Below are 14,396 nucleotides of genomic sequence, written 5' to 3'. Positions count from 1 at the left end.
AGTTGGGTAACTTCATAAATCTCTGATCCAACATTGTATATTCAGGATTTGTGGGAAATCAGATATTGATGGAGCATCAGTGGACTTGGGTGGGCAATTACTCTGAACAGATAGATAGGTCATTACCATGTCAGGAATTTAGAGACTGTCCTCAGGTACGGAGGAACCACTGAAGGCTTTTAACTTCTGAGTGACTCTAGATTTTTAATTGAGAAAGGTCACTGTTACTGCAGTGAAAAGGATATCGAGACTGGTAAATAAAAAGTAAGAAAGCTATTGTGGCCAAGATAAGAAATGATGATAGCCTCCAGAAAGGCAGTGGCAGTGGGGATGGTGGAAAAGACAAATTTGAGAGATGTTAGGGAAGTAAAGATAAACCAGATTTGGTGTCTGATTTCATGTGAGGTTGAGGGAAAGCAAGAAAGGTATGATTATTTTCAGGTGACTGGGTGGTTGTTGATGCTCTTGATTGAGATAGAGCTCCTGAAAGAAAAGTTTTGAGGTGATGAAGGGTAGTGAAGTTTTTGATACATTGAATTTTTTTTTTTTTTTCTTGAGACAGAGTCTCCCTCTGTAGCCCAGGCTGCAGTGCAGTAGTGTGATCTTGGCTCACTGCAACCTCCGTTTCCTGGGTTCAAGTGATTCTCCTGCCTCAGCCTCCTGGGTAGCTGGGACTACAGGCGTGCGCTACCATGCCCAGCTAATTTTTGTATTTTTAGTAGAGATGGGGTTTCACCGTGTTAGCCAAGATGGGCTCGATCTCCTGACCTCATGATCCGCCCACCTTGGCCTCCCAAAATGCTGGGATTGCAGGCATGAGCCACTGTGCCCAGACTTTTTTTTTTTTTGAGACAAAGTCTCACTGTTGTACATGCTGGAGTGGTGTGGTGCAGTCATAGCTAACTGCAGCCTTGAACTCCTGCGCTCAAGCAGTCCTTCTGCCTAGCTTCCCAAGTTGCTGGGACTATAGGTGTGTGCCACCACACCTGGCTAGTTTTTCTTTCTTTCTTTTTTTTGAAATGGAGTCTCACTCTGTCACCCAGGTCAGAGTGCAGTGGTGCCATCTCAGCTCACCGCAACCTCCATCTCACGGGTTCAAGCGATTCTCTTGCCTCAGCCTCCCAAGTAGCTGGGACTACAGGTGGCCACCACCACGCCTGGCTAATTTTTTGTGTATTTTTAGTAGAGACAGGGTTTCACTATGTTGGCCAGGCTGGTCTCGAACTCCTGACCTTGTGATCCACCCGCATTGTCCTCCCAAAGTGCTGGGATTACAGGCATGAGCCACCGCACCCAGCCTCTTTTTTTTTTTTTTGGTAGCAGTGGGGTCTCACTATGTTGTCCAGTCTGGTCTCAAACTCCTGAGCTCAAGTGATCCTCCCACCTTGGCCTCTCAAAGTCCTGGGACTATAGGCGTGAGCTACCACAAGTGGCCTGATAATATTGAATTTATTGTTCCTGTGTGACTTCCAGGTAGAGACGTTTAGCAAGCAGTTGGATATTTGTAACCTAAGCGTGGGAAATAAAGATTTAAAAAGTGGTCAGTGTTGAGAATGATGAAGAGCAGTAGATGAAACCACCCAGAGCCTAAGTATTGAATGAGGAGTGAAGGCTAAGCCTTGGGAAATGCAGACATTTAAATAATTGGAGAGGAGGAGGATTGAGCCAAATAAATATAGAAGGGTAACACAGATCTGGGGGTAAAATCATGAGAACATGATGTCAGGAAAGGCAAGAATGGAAATAGTTTCCAGCAGGAGAGAATGCCTGAAGTATCAGTTACTGCAAGGAGCTTATTTAGGGATTTAATTGGTAAATAAGAGACAGTGTTCTTAAACTCTTAAGACTTGGACAATTTCTGAGGAATAGTAGGACAGAAGTCAGATTGCAGTCAATTTAGCATTAGTTGATTTAACTCCCAGCTCTCAGTGCATCTGGGGACAAAAGAGATGCTGGGTACAAATCCAAAGTATTAGATAGATTTTACTTTATTTTATGTAATTTACTCTTTTCTTGTACTTTTCCTGAGTTTGGAAGCCAGACTCTTCTGCTAGTGATACTACTGAATGAGCATTCCATTAAAATATGGACTCAAGTGTAAAAACTGCTTGTCACCAACATCTATAGGAATTGCATAGCAGATATTTTAGAAGTTAATTTCTTCAGCAGATTTGGTGTAATTCAGAAATTACGCATCACTTGGTATTTCCTTTTTTTGTAATTTGTTGAAGGTCTTTGAAGACAGCTGAAAGAAAAATGAGAATTTTGGAAAGTTCCCTTGCTTTCAATTTTATGTGCTTAACATGTCAATTCAAAGTTTTTTTAATAAGTTTTTAAGGACCCCAATATAGAATTCATATTGGAAATACTCATAACTTTATGTTGATACCCGCTGTTGCTACTCCAATAAATTGCTTAAGAAATGATTTAATGGGCTATTATTTCTTCTCCTGTTACTGGAAATAAATGTCGTGCATCTTTATCCATAAGGTGTTTAGTGACAGGATTCTTTGATAGGGAACTGATTATAATACAAATAAAAAACAAATACCTTTTTAAGTATTTGTTTTGTTTTGGTTTGCTTTGTTTTACCTTGCATAATTTTTTGAATTATGGAATAATTCTACATTCTGCTGGTGATGTTTAGGCGAAAGTGATAAGTCACCAGGCACATTGAGGTGCTACTACTTATTTCTGAGTATGTACTATGTTGTACTGAAGTGAGTTGTAAGGGAGAAAACATTTCTTAGTGTCTTAGGTTTATGGCTAGACTCCCTTTAACAGAAGACAGAATAACAAGAGAAAAACATAGAAATTTATTTAAGTTTTACATGACATAGTGTTGCAAGTTTTCTTTAGTTCAGCTAAAGACGGGGTCCTTGTCTGTCCTACGCCACAGAAATTTAGGCTTGCAGATGGTTTGAAGGGTGAGTAAAGCAGGATTTTATTGGGTGAAAAGGAAGAAAAGGGGGAAGCAGGGACTCTGGCTGGGCCAGAGTGCTAGAGCACCTCCTGCTGGCTCTTCAAATTCCACGTTCCACACGGGAAGAGGAAGGGCCAGGTTCCTCCCTCTGCAAACAGGGCGAACTTCTCGAGGTTCCACTCCAATGAGCATTAATGGTTGGAGTTTTTCTGGGGCGGCCCTCCCACCTGGCTGTCTCATTCCCCTCTCTAAAGAAGTATATCTAACTGCTGTTAGATTAAGGATAAGGACTAAGACCGATCTTAACTGCTTCCTGCTGATGGGGGCGCTGTTTTGGGGAAATGGCAGAGCTCCCTCAGAGACCTGTCTAAGGGTTTCCAGCAGAAGGGGCCATCGTCAGAGGCTCTGGTTGCATGATTGTTTGGAGTTTGATGGCCTGAAGGCAAGAACAGACAAACCGGGTTATTAGAAGACATACATCAAAATGAAACAAGGGCACAGGTAAGGGCAGCTCAAAAATCCCAAGGCCGGAGGGCAAAAGCCTGACTGGCAAAAACACTTTACCCTTTTGCTGGCATGTTGGGTTTTTGGGTTCCCTTTCCCTGAGGCCAATCCTAAGCCAACCAGTGTAAGGACTGGAAAATGAACTCTTTCCAGTTTGGAGGATGCATCCGAGGGACGTGTCCCATAGTACAGAGACACAATTACCTATCAGTGAAGAGAGGACAGAGGAGAAAAGAGGAAAAAAGAGGATGCCTTTTAAAGGACTCCTAGGGGGTCCAGGGTGTATTTTAAAGGGGTACAGACAGAAGATAAATGGCTACCCATCTAGAAAGAGGGGAGCAGGCATCCCTGGTTCCCTTCTCTTCCTAGCAGATACCCAGGGTACTGAGGGAGAGAGGGAAGAGCATTCTCTTTCCGTCTTCTGTCCTTGCATCACCGAGTTCTGGTGACCTTGGTAGGTGCCGCCGTGAGTACCAAAGCTGTTTGCATCCATGAAGCAGGGGGACCTAGAGAATAGGAATTATCTGTTCTCACCTATGTCTCTTTCCCACCTACTGTCAGTAGCCTTGGAGTTCCCTAGACCTGATTTATGCCACGGATACTGATGTGGCCTTTATCCAAATAGGAAGCTTGGGCTTGACTTAATAGGAAGGAATCAGCCACACTCACCTGCACTGTGCCTTTTAACTTCCCTTATTGTCTGCCTTTGGATCCCTCAGATCCAATTTTCTTTCCTATGGCTTTGACCCAAAGTTTGGAATTGAGTCTGGGGCAGAAATGTGTCTTAAGGGGGTTGAATGGACTCCTTATCATAAGCCAAATGCTAAGGTGAAACTGTGGAACTGAGTCCTCCTCCAACAAGGGAGAGGAAAGGATGTCTTATAACACACCCAGATAACTGGTGCTAAGATTTGGGTACATGGTGCCTGGCTTTTTTTACCTCCCTTGGTCTTACTTTCCCAAAAGGAAACCTCTGAGTGATGAGTATCCTATTCATTCCCATCATCTGGCAGGATTTGCAGGATAATTGCTCAGAACTAGAATATTGATCCAGACTTGTACATTACCCATCCCTTTTGCTCTTTCTGAGCTGTAGCCGGAAATTGCTGGTTAGTTCACAGGAACAAGCAGGGTTAGTCTAAAATGTAGGTGAAAACTTAAAAACAACTAATGAGTTTAGAATTTAATGGCAAATACAAGTTTTGAAACATGATTTATCTGTCTAGTCCTCATGTTGTTAAAAAACAAATCGTCATAGGACTGAGTGGTTTGCAAAATAGACTTTAGTTTTATACTTAGCCTAATTATTTGCATAAAGTGCAGCAAGAATAATTATTTCTACATAGGCCTTTTGGATTGGTTTTGATGGAAGTTTGTTCCACAAGGAATCTCAGATAAGACCTTTCAAGGCCGAGCCCAATCATGGGTTTGTATCCTCAAACACCTGTGAGTTGGGTGATTCTCTCCTCTTAGGGTCCCAAGATAAACTTGTAGCTCCTGGACCTGTTAGAAAGTGACATTCTTTACTGACCACAGGTCAGGAACTCTGTACAGGGACTGTGTAGACAAGAGTAGGAGGCCAGTTTCTCACTGGGCTTTTATGGGCTCTGCAATTTGAGATTGACTCAGCCTCGGTAAAATAACCACTTTCTCCAATTGTGTTCTGTTGCAAAAGAAAAATGAATTCTTACTGCACTGATGCAAACAACTATATTGCCATAAGAAAGCTCACAGATAGTTTCCAAATTCTGGTGGAACCAGGCAGAGCGAAACAAACATGCTGCAAATCTTGATCATAGGAATATACCTTATTCAATTATTAAAGGCCATAAATAGTTCAAAATAAGTTTCCTTGAATCTGAAAAACAAAGCAAGGATCAGCAGTATTCCAAGTAAAAGTCAAAAAGGTTGCTTCGGCTTTCTGAGTTCAGTGCATTTAGTTTAACTCTTGTTTTGCTTGATATTCATGAATATTTCAGCTCTTCATGAGTCCTGTACATTTTCCTTTATTAAAATGTTACAGTCTCCAAAGTTATCAGAAGTCTGTGTTTGAGAGCAACTGTTAAAGTTCTATAGCTTATTATAAACCATCTTTTGAAAAGGATTAAAATAAGACAACAGTTGTCTGTGAGTAGCAAAATATCCAGGGTAATTACAGTTAGAAACACAATTGACAAATAAGTGTGGTTATTTCTGTGGTTTACGATAACATTGATTATGGTTGACAGCATATACTTAGACATTAGAATTTTAGAAATCCTGTATGATTTTTGAACATATATTAGCATTATTCACAAAAATATAACCTAAAGAAGACAGAACATCATTTTGGCAATCCCATGTACCTAAACATGTCAAATAATCCTGTTTACCTCTCTTTTTCTGGACACTTCAGGGTCCCCTGAAGTATTCGAAAAGCCAGGTGGTGGCTGGGAGTGGTGGCTCATGCGTGTAATCCCAGCACTTTGGGAGGCCGAGGTTGGTGAATCACCTGAGGTTGGGAGTTCAAGACCAGCCTGGCCAACGTGGAGAAACCCCATCTCTACTAGAAATACAAAATTAGCAGGTTGTGGTGGCGCATGCCTGTAATCCCAGCTACTTGGGAGGCTGAGGCAGGAGAATCCCTTGAACTCGGTTTGGGGGCGGAGGTTGTGGTGAGCCAAGATTGTGCCATTGCACTCCAGCCTGGGTAACAAGAGTGAAACTCCATCTCAAAAAAAAAAAAAAAAAAAGTGAGGTGCCAGGGAACATGGTTTTGAAACTGAAGTTTGATTTTGGGAAGGCTGTTAAATGTTCAAGGTTTAAAATACTTGAAGCCAGGCCTGGTGGCTTATCCCTGTATTCCTAGCACTTTGGGAGGCTGAGGTGGGGAAATCCCATCTCTACTAAAAATACAAAAATTAGCTAGGCATGGTGGTGGGCGCCTGTAATCTCAGCTACTCGGGAGGCTGAGGCACAGAATTGCTTGAACCTGGGAGGAAGAGGTTTCAGTGAGCCAAGATGGTGCCACTGTACTCCAGCCTGGGCGACAGAGCGAGACTCTATCTCAGATGAATGAATGAATGAATGAATGTCTGAGAACTGAATGACAAGAAGGAACTCACCATAGTGACACAGGATTTTTCTTGGTCACTTTGCCAGTCGGAGACCTCTGGTTGGTAATGCCTCTGTCCGGGCCTTGCTGGGCCTGGGTTCACCACAGGAGATGCCCCACACTTGCCTGCCAGTTCATTCCCGGCCTGCAGTTTGTCATGGATCCCACGGCCACTGCGACTGTGTGTTCAACCTCTGGTTGGTGGTGGGGTGTGAGCGAGCAAGTGTGGGGTCTGGCCAGTTGTTCCAAGTGCTGACACAGAAGCAGGCTTTGTGCAGTGCTTGTTGCTGGACTAGACATGTCTCAAGCCACTCCTGTGGTGGTCTCTGATGTCCAGATAGAGGACACAGCATCCAGGCAGGGGTGCTGTGACTCCAAAGCCCCTGAGGGGGTGTTACAGCATGCTAATTAGCTCAAGGGGCTGAAAGAGCTGTTAACACACCACCATCTGGAATGGATGGCGGTGTGTTAACCGCTCTTTCAGCCCCTTGCCCCAGTTTGGCCTGTGGCTGTAGGCCTGGCTCAGCCCCATTGCTGCTTTCTGTTGTGTGGGGCAGCTGCCCTCTGCCAGCAGAGGGCAGAGGGCCACAATGTTACAGCCTTCTGTATACCCACTTTCGGTGGGTCCTGAGTTTTTGTCCCATGTCCAAGAAGAATAGGATCACGCTGAGAATTGAAGAGTGAGGAAGGTGGAGAATTTAATTGAGCAATGAAACAGATCTCAGCAGAGAGGGGACATGAGGGTGGTCCCCTACCCAAAGTCATGTGACCTCTCTCCCATTGTAGCTGGGTCCAGGGCTTTTATGGGCTCAGATTGGGGAGTGTATGCTGATTGGTTTGTGAGTATGCAAAAAGGTTAAAACAAAGGCAGCACTCAAAGTTGGGCATGACAGTGTAAAAAGTCAATTAGGGAAGGGGAGGTATATGTAAAATAGGTGAAGGCTGGGGATCAATCAGAGGAAAGTGTGCTAAATGGGAAGACAGATTCTCAGTCTGGTTTGTGGATTTGACTTGTAACTTGTCTTTCAGGCTTTAAACTGCCTTTTGGCTTGAAGGTGGGGTTTCACTGGGGACCTGCCCCTGTCTGCCTAGGATTTGTCTGCCTCCTGCCACTGTCAATATAAAGATCCAGGGAAAGACTTTTCAAAGGAACAGCTAATGTAAAAGTTCTAAGATTCGGACAAGCTTGGATTGTTGTTAGGATTGAATTCTTGCTATCCTTATTGTTATTACCATAGTAATTATTTTTGCAGGATTTCCAGAGTAGTGCTAGACTAGGACACAGAAGCCACTTTTGCTGCTTCATTATTCCTGAACATTACTTGCATATTGTACTATAGGTTAGACTCTCTCATGCTTCATAGTGTTACATCAACAGCACAAAATGATAACAAGAAATAACACTTGTTATTACTGTGTGCCGAGCATTTTTCTAAATACTTTACTTGCTTTTTTGTGTCTGGCTTGGGACAGAATTTGGATTTAGAAAAGAGAGAGGTCTCAAGAAACAAGAGAGGAAGGAAAGTTAGAATGAATTGAGAGGAGACATAATAATAAAAAGACATGAAATGGTACTTCAGGTGAAGAGTTAAGGGGGAGCAGAAACTTTTCTCTTGATAAATCTGTTTTCCACATGCCAACTTCCTGTTTTTTATTTTCAGACAAGAGATAGTTTGGAGGGAAGAGGCTTGCCCATAAGAAAAGGATAGGCTTCAGGTCAGGACAGGAGTTAGCTGTTCTCAGAAGTTTCTATGACTTGACTTTCAATACAGGAAAGTAAGCTACTTTTTTGATCTGTGCTAAGTGTAGGTTTGATATTAAAATATCAAATGTTTTCTTGCCCTCTCCTCCAAATATCTTCTTTGCTTTTGAGTGCCTTGACATTCCTTTAAGTTGGAGACAAAACTTTTAATCAACTATTAAAGTTAAAAAGCATAAAAGGAAAATTCCCATTTGAAGATGCATGTTGATTTAAACCTACTTAAATCAAAGTATGATCAGTCAGTAAATAACCAAAAGTAACCAAATAATAAGAATAACTATTCTAACTGCAGAAAGATGAAAATTAACAAGGTTGTGGAGTACTTATAAAGTTGTGAGAAAATATCTGTTGGGGGCATTTTCTTTTTTTTTTAACTTAGTGCTTCTGATTAGCATTGGCGTTCTTTACTGTCACCTCTGCAGAATTAAATAGAAGCTGCTTGGAAATGTATTTTTTTCATGTGATTTTATGTATCTGTAGCTTAGTGAGAATATTTGATTCTGTTATGTGTTTTATATATAGACATTCTTGTTGAAAATAACAGGTCTTGTAGGCAATAGTTCTCAATTCAGCTTTGCATCAGAATAACTTGTGAACCTTAAAAAAAAAAATCCAGATTCCTAAATCCTGCCCTAAGGATTAGGCATTAGTGTTTAAAATATAAAAAGCCTCAGGTCTGATTTCCTCATTTATAGCCACTGTTGAGACTTGTAACTTTAGAGAATTTATAGAGATATCAGCATATTGTACTTTGTATTTAATATTTGATGATGGCATGCCATATTGAAAAAGGTTTTAGAATTTATTTGCATAAATGTGATGAATCTTTGTAATGTGACTTAGCCAAGCCACATTTATTGAGCTCCTGTTTACATGTTGCTAAGCTGTAATGAATGCTAATATGAACCAGGCAATTTTCTTTACAAATACAGATTAATTTTTTAGTTATCTAAAATATGTGAATATTGGGAACAAGTAGTGTTTTTTAATAAAAATATACTTATTTGAAACTCAGTTTCTAGGTGCAATATTTAGATTCTATATGAGATCAAAGTAGTTCAGATTCTTCTTGTATAGGAAACTAAGTGCAGATGAAATATTTTACCACTATTGTACAATTTTATACTACAACATCAGAGTTGAGTTGTTTATACAAAACGTTTGTCAACTTCTGAGAAAGACAGTTATATTGTTTGTAAATAAGAACAGTTTTATTTCTAATCTGTATACTTTTTCTTGCTGTAATGCACTGGACAGGGCTTCCATGGGATGTTGAATGAGAGTGGTGACAGTGGAGTTTCTTCCTTCTTTCTCCCTTCTTTCTCCATCTCGGGGAAATTATTCAGCCTTTTACCTTTAAACATAGTGTTACTTGTAGATTTTTCTTAGATACTCTTTATCAGGTTGAGGAAGCGTGCTTGTCTTACTTATTTACTGAGCATTTTTAACATGAATGAATGCTGAATTTTCTCAAATGCCCTTTATTTTGATATGACATTAATTGATATGAACATAAGGTCTTTCTTCTTTAGTCTATTAATATAGTGGATTATGCTGATTGATTTTTCCAATGTTGAACCAGCTTGGCATTCTCCAACTAAATCCTATTGGTTGTGAGGTATTTTGTATGTGTATATATATAAAATTTGTAATTTGATTTATATGTATTTGATTTGAAATATATTTGAATATATATTTATTTGAAATTGTTTTATGTATATGTATAAAATGATTTGATTTGCTAATATATATAATTTATAATTTGATTAGCAAATTAAATCCATATATGTTTATATATGTAACCCACATATATATTTTTATACATATAACAAATATATCTTTAACAAAAAATGTAACAACTATATCTGTGGCTACCTATCAGGGATGGGTATAATATAGGAAGACATATTGGTATGCATGTGGTTCCCCAACTCTATACAGTTGTAAAAATTCTTTGAGCTATATACTTTAGTTTTGTGTAAGGTAGTCAGTTAAGAGTCTAGCATCACTTGCTTATCTGTCTGTCCTAGAACCTCTGGTATCTCAGGTTTTTCTGATGAAAAGAAATTGAGTTCTTCAAAAATAATCAGTAGGTTTCATCATATTAGTTAAAAATAATACTAGAGGAACATAAATTTAGAATATCCTGTGAAGGACAGTGCACCTTAAAGTTTTCAGAACCTCAGACATGCTGTAGATCAAACACGACACGCCATTCTTCATTGCAGCTCTTTTGAATGAACTATTTAAATACTGTCTTTCAATGTTTCCTTCAGATTTCTAATACTTAAATATACTGTTATATTTTTCTCAGTCTCAGGGAAAAGGCCATACCAATGCTGGAGATGCAATATATGAGGTGGTGAGTCTACAACGAGAGTCTGACAAGGAGGAACCAGTCACTCCTACTAGTGGAGGGGGTCCAATGTCACCCCAGGATGATGAAGCAGAAGAGGGTAAGAAGTTGGGCTTACTCAGTTTCTTCTGTCTGTAAAGCTGCTTTACTTACAATCTTCAGAGGAGGTGTGTGTGTTGCGGGGAGAAGTGGTGGTTATTCCTAACCTCTGTTACCCTTAGGCCAGATTCTACAAGATGTGGAAAAGAATTTGGTTCATTTGGTTCCTAAGTTGCATAATCCCTAGTGCCACTTTTGCAACTATTTAAATTTGACAGCATCACTTGGCTGTTGTTGTTTTCTATTTTATTTCAATTATTTTTATTTTTTATTTTTTTGAGATTGAGTCTCCCCTGTCACCCAGGTTGGAGTGCAGTGGAAAATCTCGGCTCACTGCAACCTCTGCCTCCCGGGTTCAAACAATTCTCCTGCCTCAGCCTCCTGAGTAGCCAGATACAGGTGTGCGCCACCATGCTTGGCTACTTTTTTTGTATTTTTAGTAGAGACGGGGTTTCGCCATGTTGGCCAGGCTTGTCTGGAACTCCTGACCTCAAGTAATCTGCCCGCCTCAGCCTCCCAAAGTGCTGGGATTACAGGCGTGAGCCACTGCACCTGCCCTCAATTAATTTTTTAAAATTTTTTAGTTGTAATTATAGCCTTTTATTTTTTTCTATTTTATTTTTTCTATTTAATTCTTTGCCTGTATATATATATATTTTTTACTACTTTAAGTTTTAGGGTACATGTGCACAACGTGCAGGTTTGTTACATATGTATATACATGTGCCATGTTGGTGTGTTGCACCCATTAACTCGTCATTTATATCAGGTATCTCTCCTAATGCTATCCCTCCCCCCTTCCCCCACCCCATAACAGGCCCTGGTGTGTGATGTTCCCCTTCCTGTGTCCAACTGTTCTCATTGTTCAATTTTCACCTATGAGTGAGAACATGCAGTGTTTGGTTTTTTGCCCTTGCGATAGTTTGCTGAGAATGATGGTTTCCAGCTTCATCCATGTCCCTTCAAAGGACATGAACTCATCCTTTTTTATGGCTGCATAGTATTCCATGGTGTATATGTGCCACATTTTCTTAATCCAGTCTGTCACTGTTGGATATTTGGGTTGGTTCCAAGTCTTTGCTATTGTGAGTAGTGCCGCAATAAATGTACGTGTGCATGTGTCTTTATAGCAGCATGATTTATAATCCTTTGGGTATATACCCAGTAATGGGATGGCTGGGTCAAATGGTATTTCTAGTTCTATATCCTTGAGGAATTGCCACACTGTCTTCCACAATGGTTGAACTAGTTTACAGTCCCACCAACAGTGTAAAAGTGTTCCTATTTCTCCACATCCTCTCCAGCACCTGTTGTTTCCTGACTTTTTAATGATTGCCATTCTAACTGGTGTGAGATGGTATCTCATTGTGGTTTTGATTTGCATTTCTCTGATGGCCAGTGATGATGAGCATTTTTTCATGTTGTCTGTTGGCTGCATAAATATCTTCTTGAAGTATCTAATGAGAAGTTTCAAATGATCTCCTGTGATTTTAGAATTTTCGTGATCGTTATGTCATGTCCTGTTTCTCATTGGACATCATTCAGTTCTTACTTGTTTTTTGTTGTTGCTGTACCCCTTACTACTGCTTTTTTAAAAGTAGTGGGGTATCTGCTCTATTTACTACATGGTTGCTGCTGAGGGATAACTGACCTCACAAAAAGCACACATCATGTGGCTCTGTGCTCAATACTCTTTTAATACAAACTAGAGCTAAATGACAGATGTTTACTTTAAGACCTCGTATCATGTGCTTCTAGGGTATGGTTTATTAATAGTAAATTTCTTAATTTTTATTATCTTTGAAAAAAGCATCTTAGAATTCTCAGTCTTGAAACTCAGTATGAAACTATTTTTTTCTTTGATTGCCATACACATAATAATTATTTTTAGCTAATATTTATTTAGTGCTTACTATATGCTAAGAATATTCCAAGTGTTTCAAATATGTTAACTTATTTGAGTCTTACAATGCTATGAATACTCTTATTAACTTGGTTTTAAGGATGAGAAACTGAGACACAGAGAGCATCATTACTTGCTAAGCTCACTCAGCTCAAAGTGACAAAGCTGAGATCTGAGTCCAGGCTATCTGACTTTAAGATTTGTACTTGTAACTATGACATTATTCGGTCAAGTTAGCCAGTTGACTAAAACATGAAAACAACTCACTTTTAAAACTAAGGTAAAATTCACATGACATGAAAATAACTATTTAAACATGTACAACTCAGTGGCATTTTAGTACATTCACAATTTTGGGCAACCATCACCTCTATCTAGTTCTTAAACATTTTCGTCATCCAAGAGGAAATATTATACCCATTAAGCAGTCACTCCCTGTTCTCCCCTTTCCCTTCCACCTGGCAGCCACTAATCTGCTTTCTATCTCTATGGCTTTACCTATTTTGCATAATTCATATAAATAGAATCATACAAAATGTGACTTTTTGTGTCTGACTTCTTTCACTTAGCACAGTGTTTTCTGAGCATATTGTTTCATCTACATTGATACATGATATAGCAGGTGTCAGTATTTCATTCCATTTTATGACTGAATAATAATTGATTGTTTAGATAAACCACATTTTGTTTATCCATTCATCTTTCAATGGACACTGGTTGATTCCGTATTTTGGCTATTGTGAATAATGCTGCAGTACACACGGGAGTGCAGCTGTCTCTTTGACATACTGGTTCATTTCCTTTGGATATATATGCAGTAGTAGGATTGCTAGATTATATGGTAGTTCTATTTTTAATTTTTTGAGGAACCACCATACAGTTTTTCATAATGGTTGTACCAATTTGTATTTCTACCAATAGTGTTCAAGGGTTCCCTTTTCTCCATATCCTTGGAAACACTTACTTTTGCTTTTTGATAATAGCCGTTTTAATGGGTGTGAGATGATATCTCATTGTGGTTGTGATTTCCATTTCCCTTACGATTAGTGATGTTGAGTACCTTTGCATACACCTATTAGTCATTTGCATGTCTTCTTTTGAGAAACGTCTATTTAGGTCCCTTGTCCATTAAAAAAATTTTTTTCTTTTAGCTATTGAGTTGTGCAAAATTCACATATGTATGTGTATTTACGTATGTATGTATATATGTATACAGGCAATATACATATCTATACGTATATACACACATATACATATATGCATATCTGTTATGAGACATGTGATTTGCCAATATTTTCTCCCATTCTGTAGGTTGCCCTTTCATACTGCTGATTGTTTCCTTTGTTTTGCAGATGTTTTTTAGTTTGATGTAATCCCATTTATCTATTTTTGCTTTTGTTCCTTTTGCTTTTGGGGTTGTATCCAAAAAATCATTGCCCAAACCAGTGTCATGGAGCTGCTCCTCTTTGTTTTCTTCCAGTAATTTAAGTCTTTAATCCATTTTTAGTTTATTTTTATGTATGGTGGTGTGAGATAAAAGTCTAATCTCTAATTTCATTCTTCTGCATGTTGTGGATATCCAGTTTTTCCAAAACCATTTATTTGAAGAGACTGTTCTTTCCCCATTATATGTTCTTGGCACCTTTGTTGAATGTCAGTTGGCTCTAAATACATGGAATTATTTCTGTTCTCTTTATCCCATTGATCTATATGTCTGTTTTTATGCTGATCTCATGTTGTTTTTGTTACTTTAGC

At 39.3% G+C, this 14,396-nt stretch overlaps 1 protein-coding gene across 13 annotated transcripts in view; it reads left to right on the top strand.

The window, feature by feature from the left end:
• Positions 1 to 14,396, top strand: part of RABGAP1L (RAB GTPase activating protein 1 like) — an 852,978-nt gene that overhangs the window by 149,570 nt on the left and 689,012 nt on the right. For all 13 annotated transcript variants that reach the window (XM_054449610.2, XM_054449637.2, XM_054449629.2 and 10 more), the window contains one exon: positions 10,598 to 10,739. In XM_054449610.2, the coding sequence (XP_054305585.1) occupies positions 10,598 to 10,739 (142 nt within the window). The remainder of the gene's footprint in view (positions 1 to 10,597; positions 10,740 to 14,396) is intronic.

Source organism: Pongo pygmaeus, chromosome 1 (genome assembly GCF_028885625.2).
Source record: "Pongo pygmaeus isolate AG05252 chromosome 1, NHGRI_mPonPyg2-v2.0_pri, whole genome shotgun sequence".
NCBI classification, from domain to species: Eukaryota; Metazoa; Chordata; class Mammalia; order Primates; family Hominidae; genus Pongo; species Pongo pygmaeus.
The sequence above is the reverse complement of the archived record's forward strand: the minus strand, read 5'-3'. Positions and strand labels throughout refer to the sequence as shown.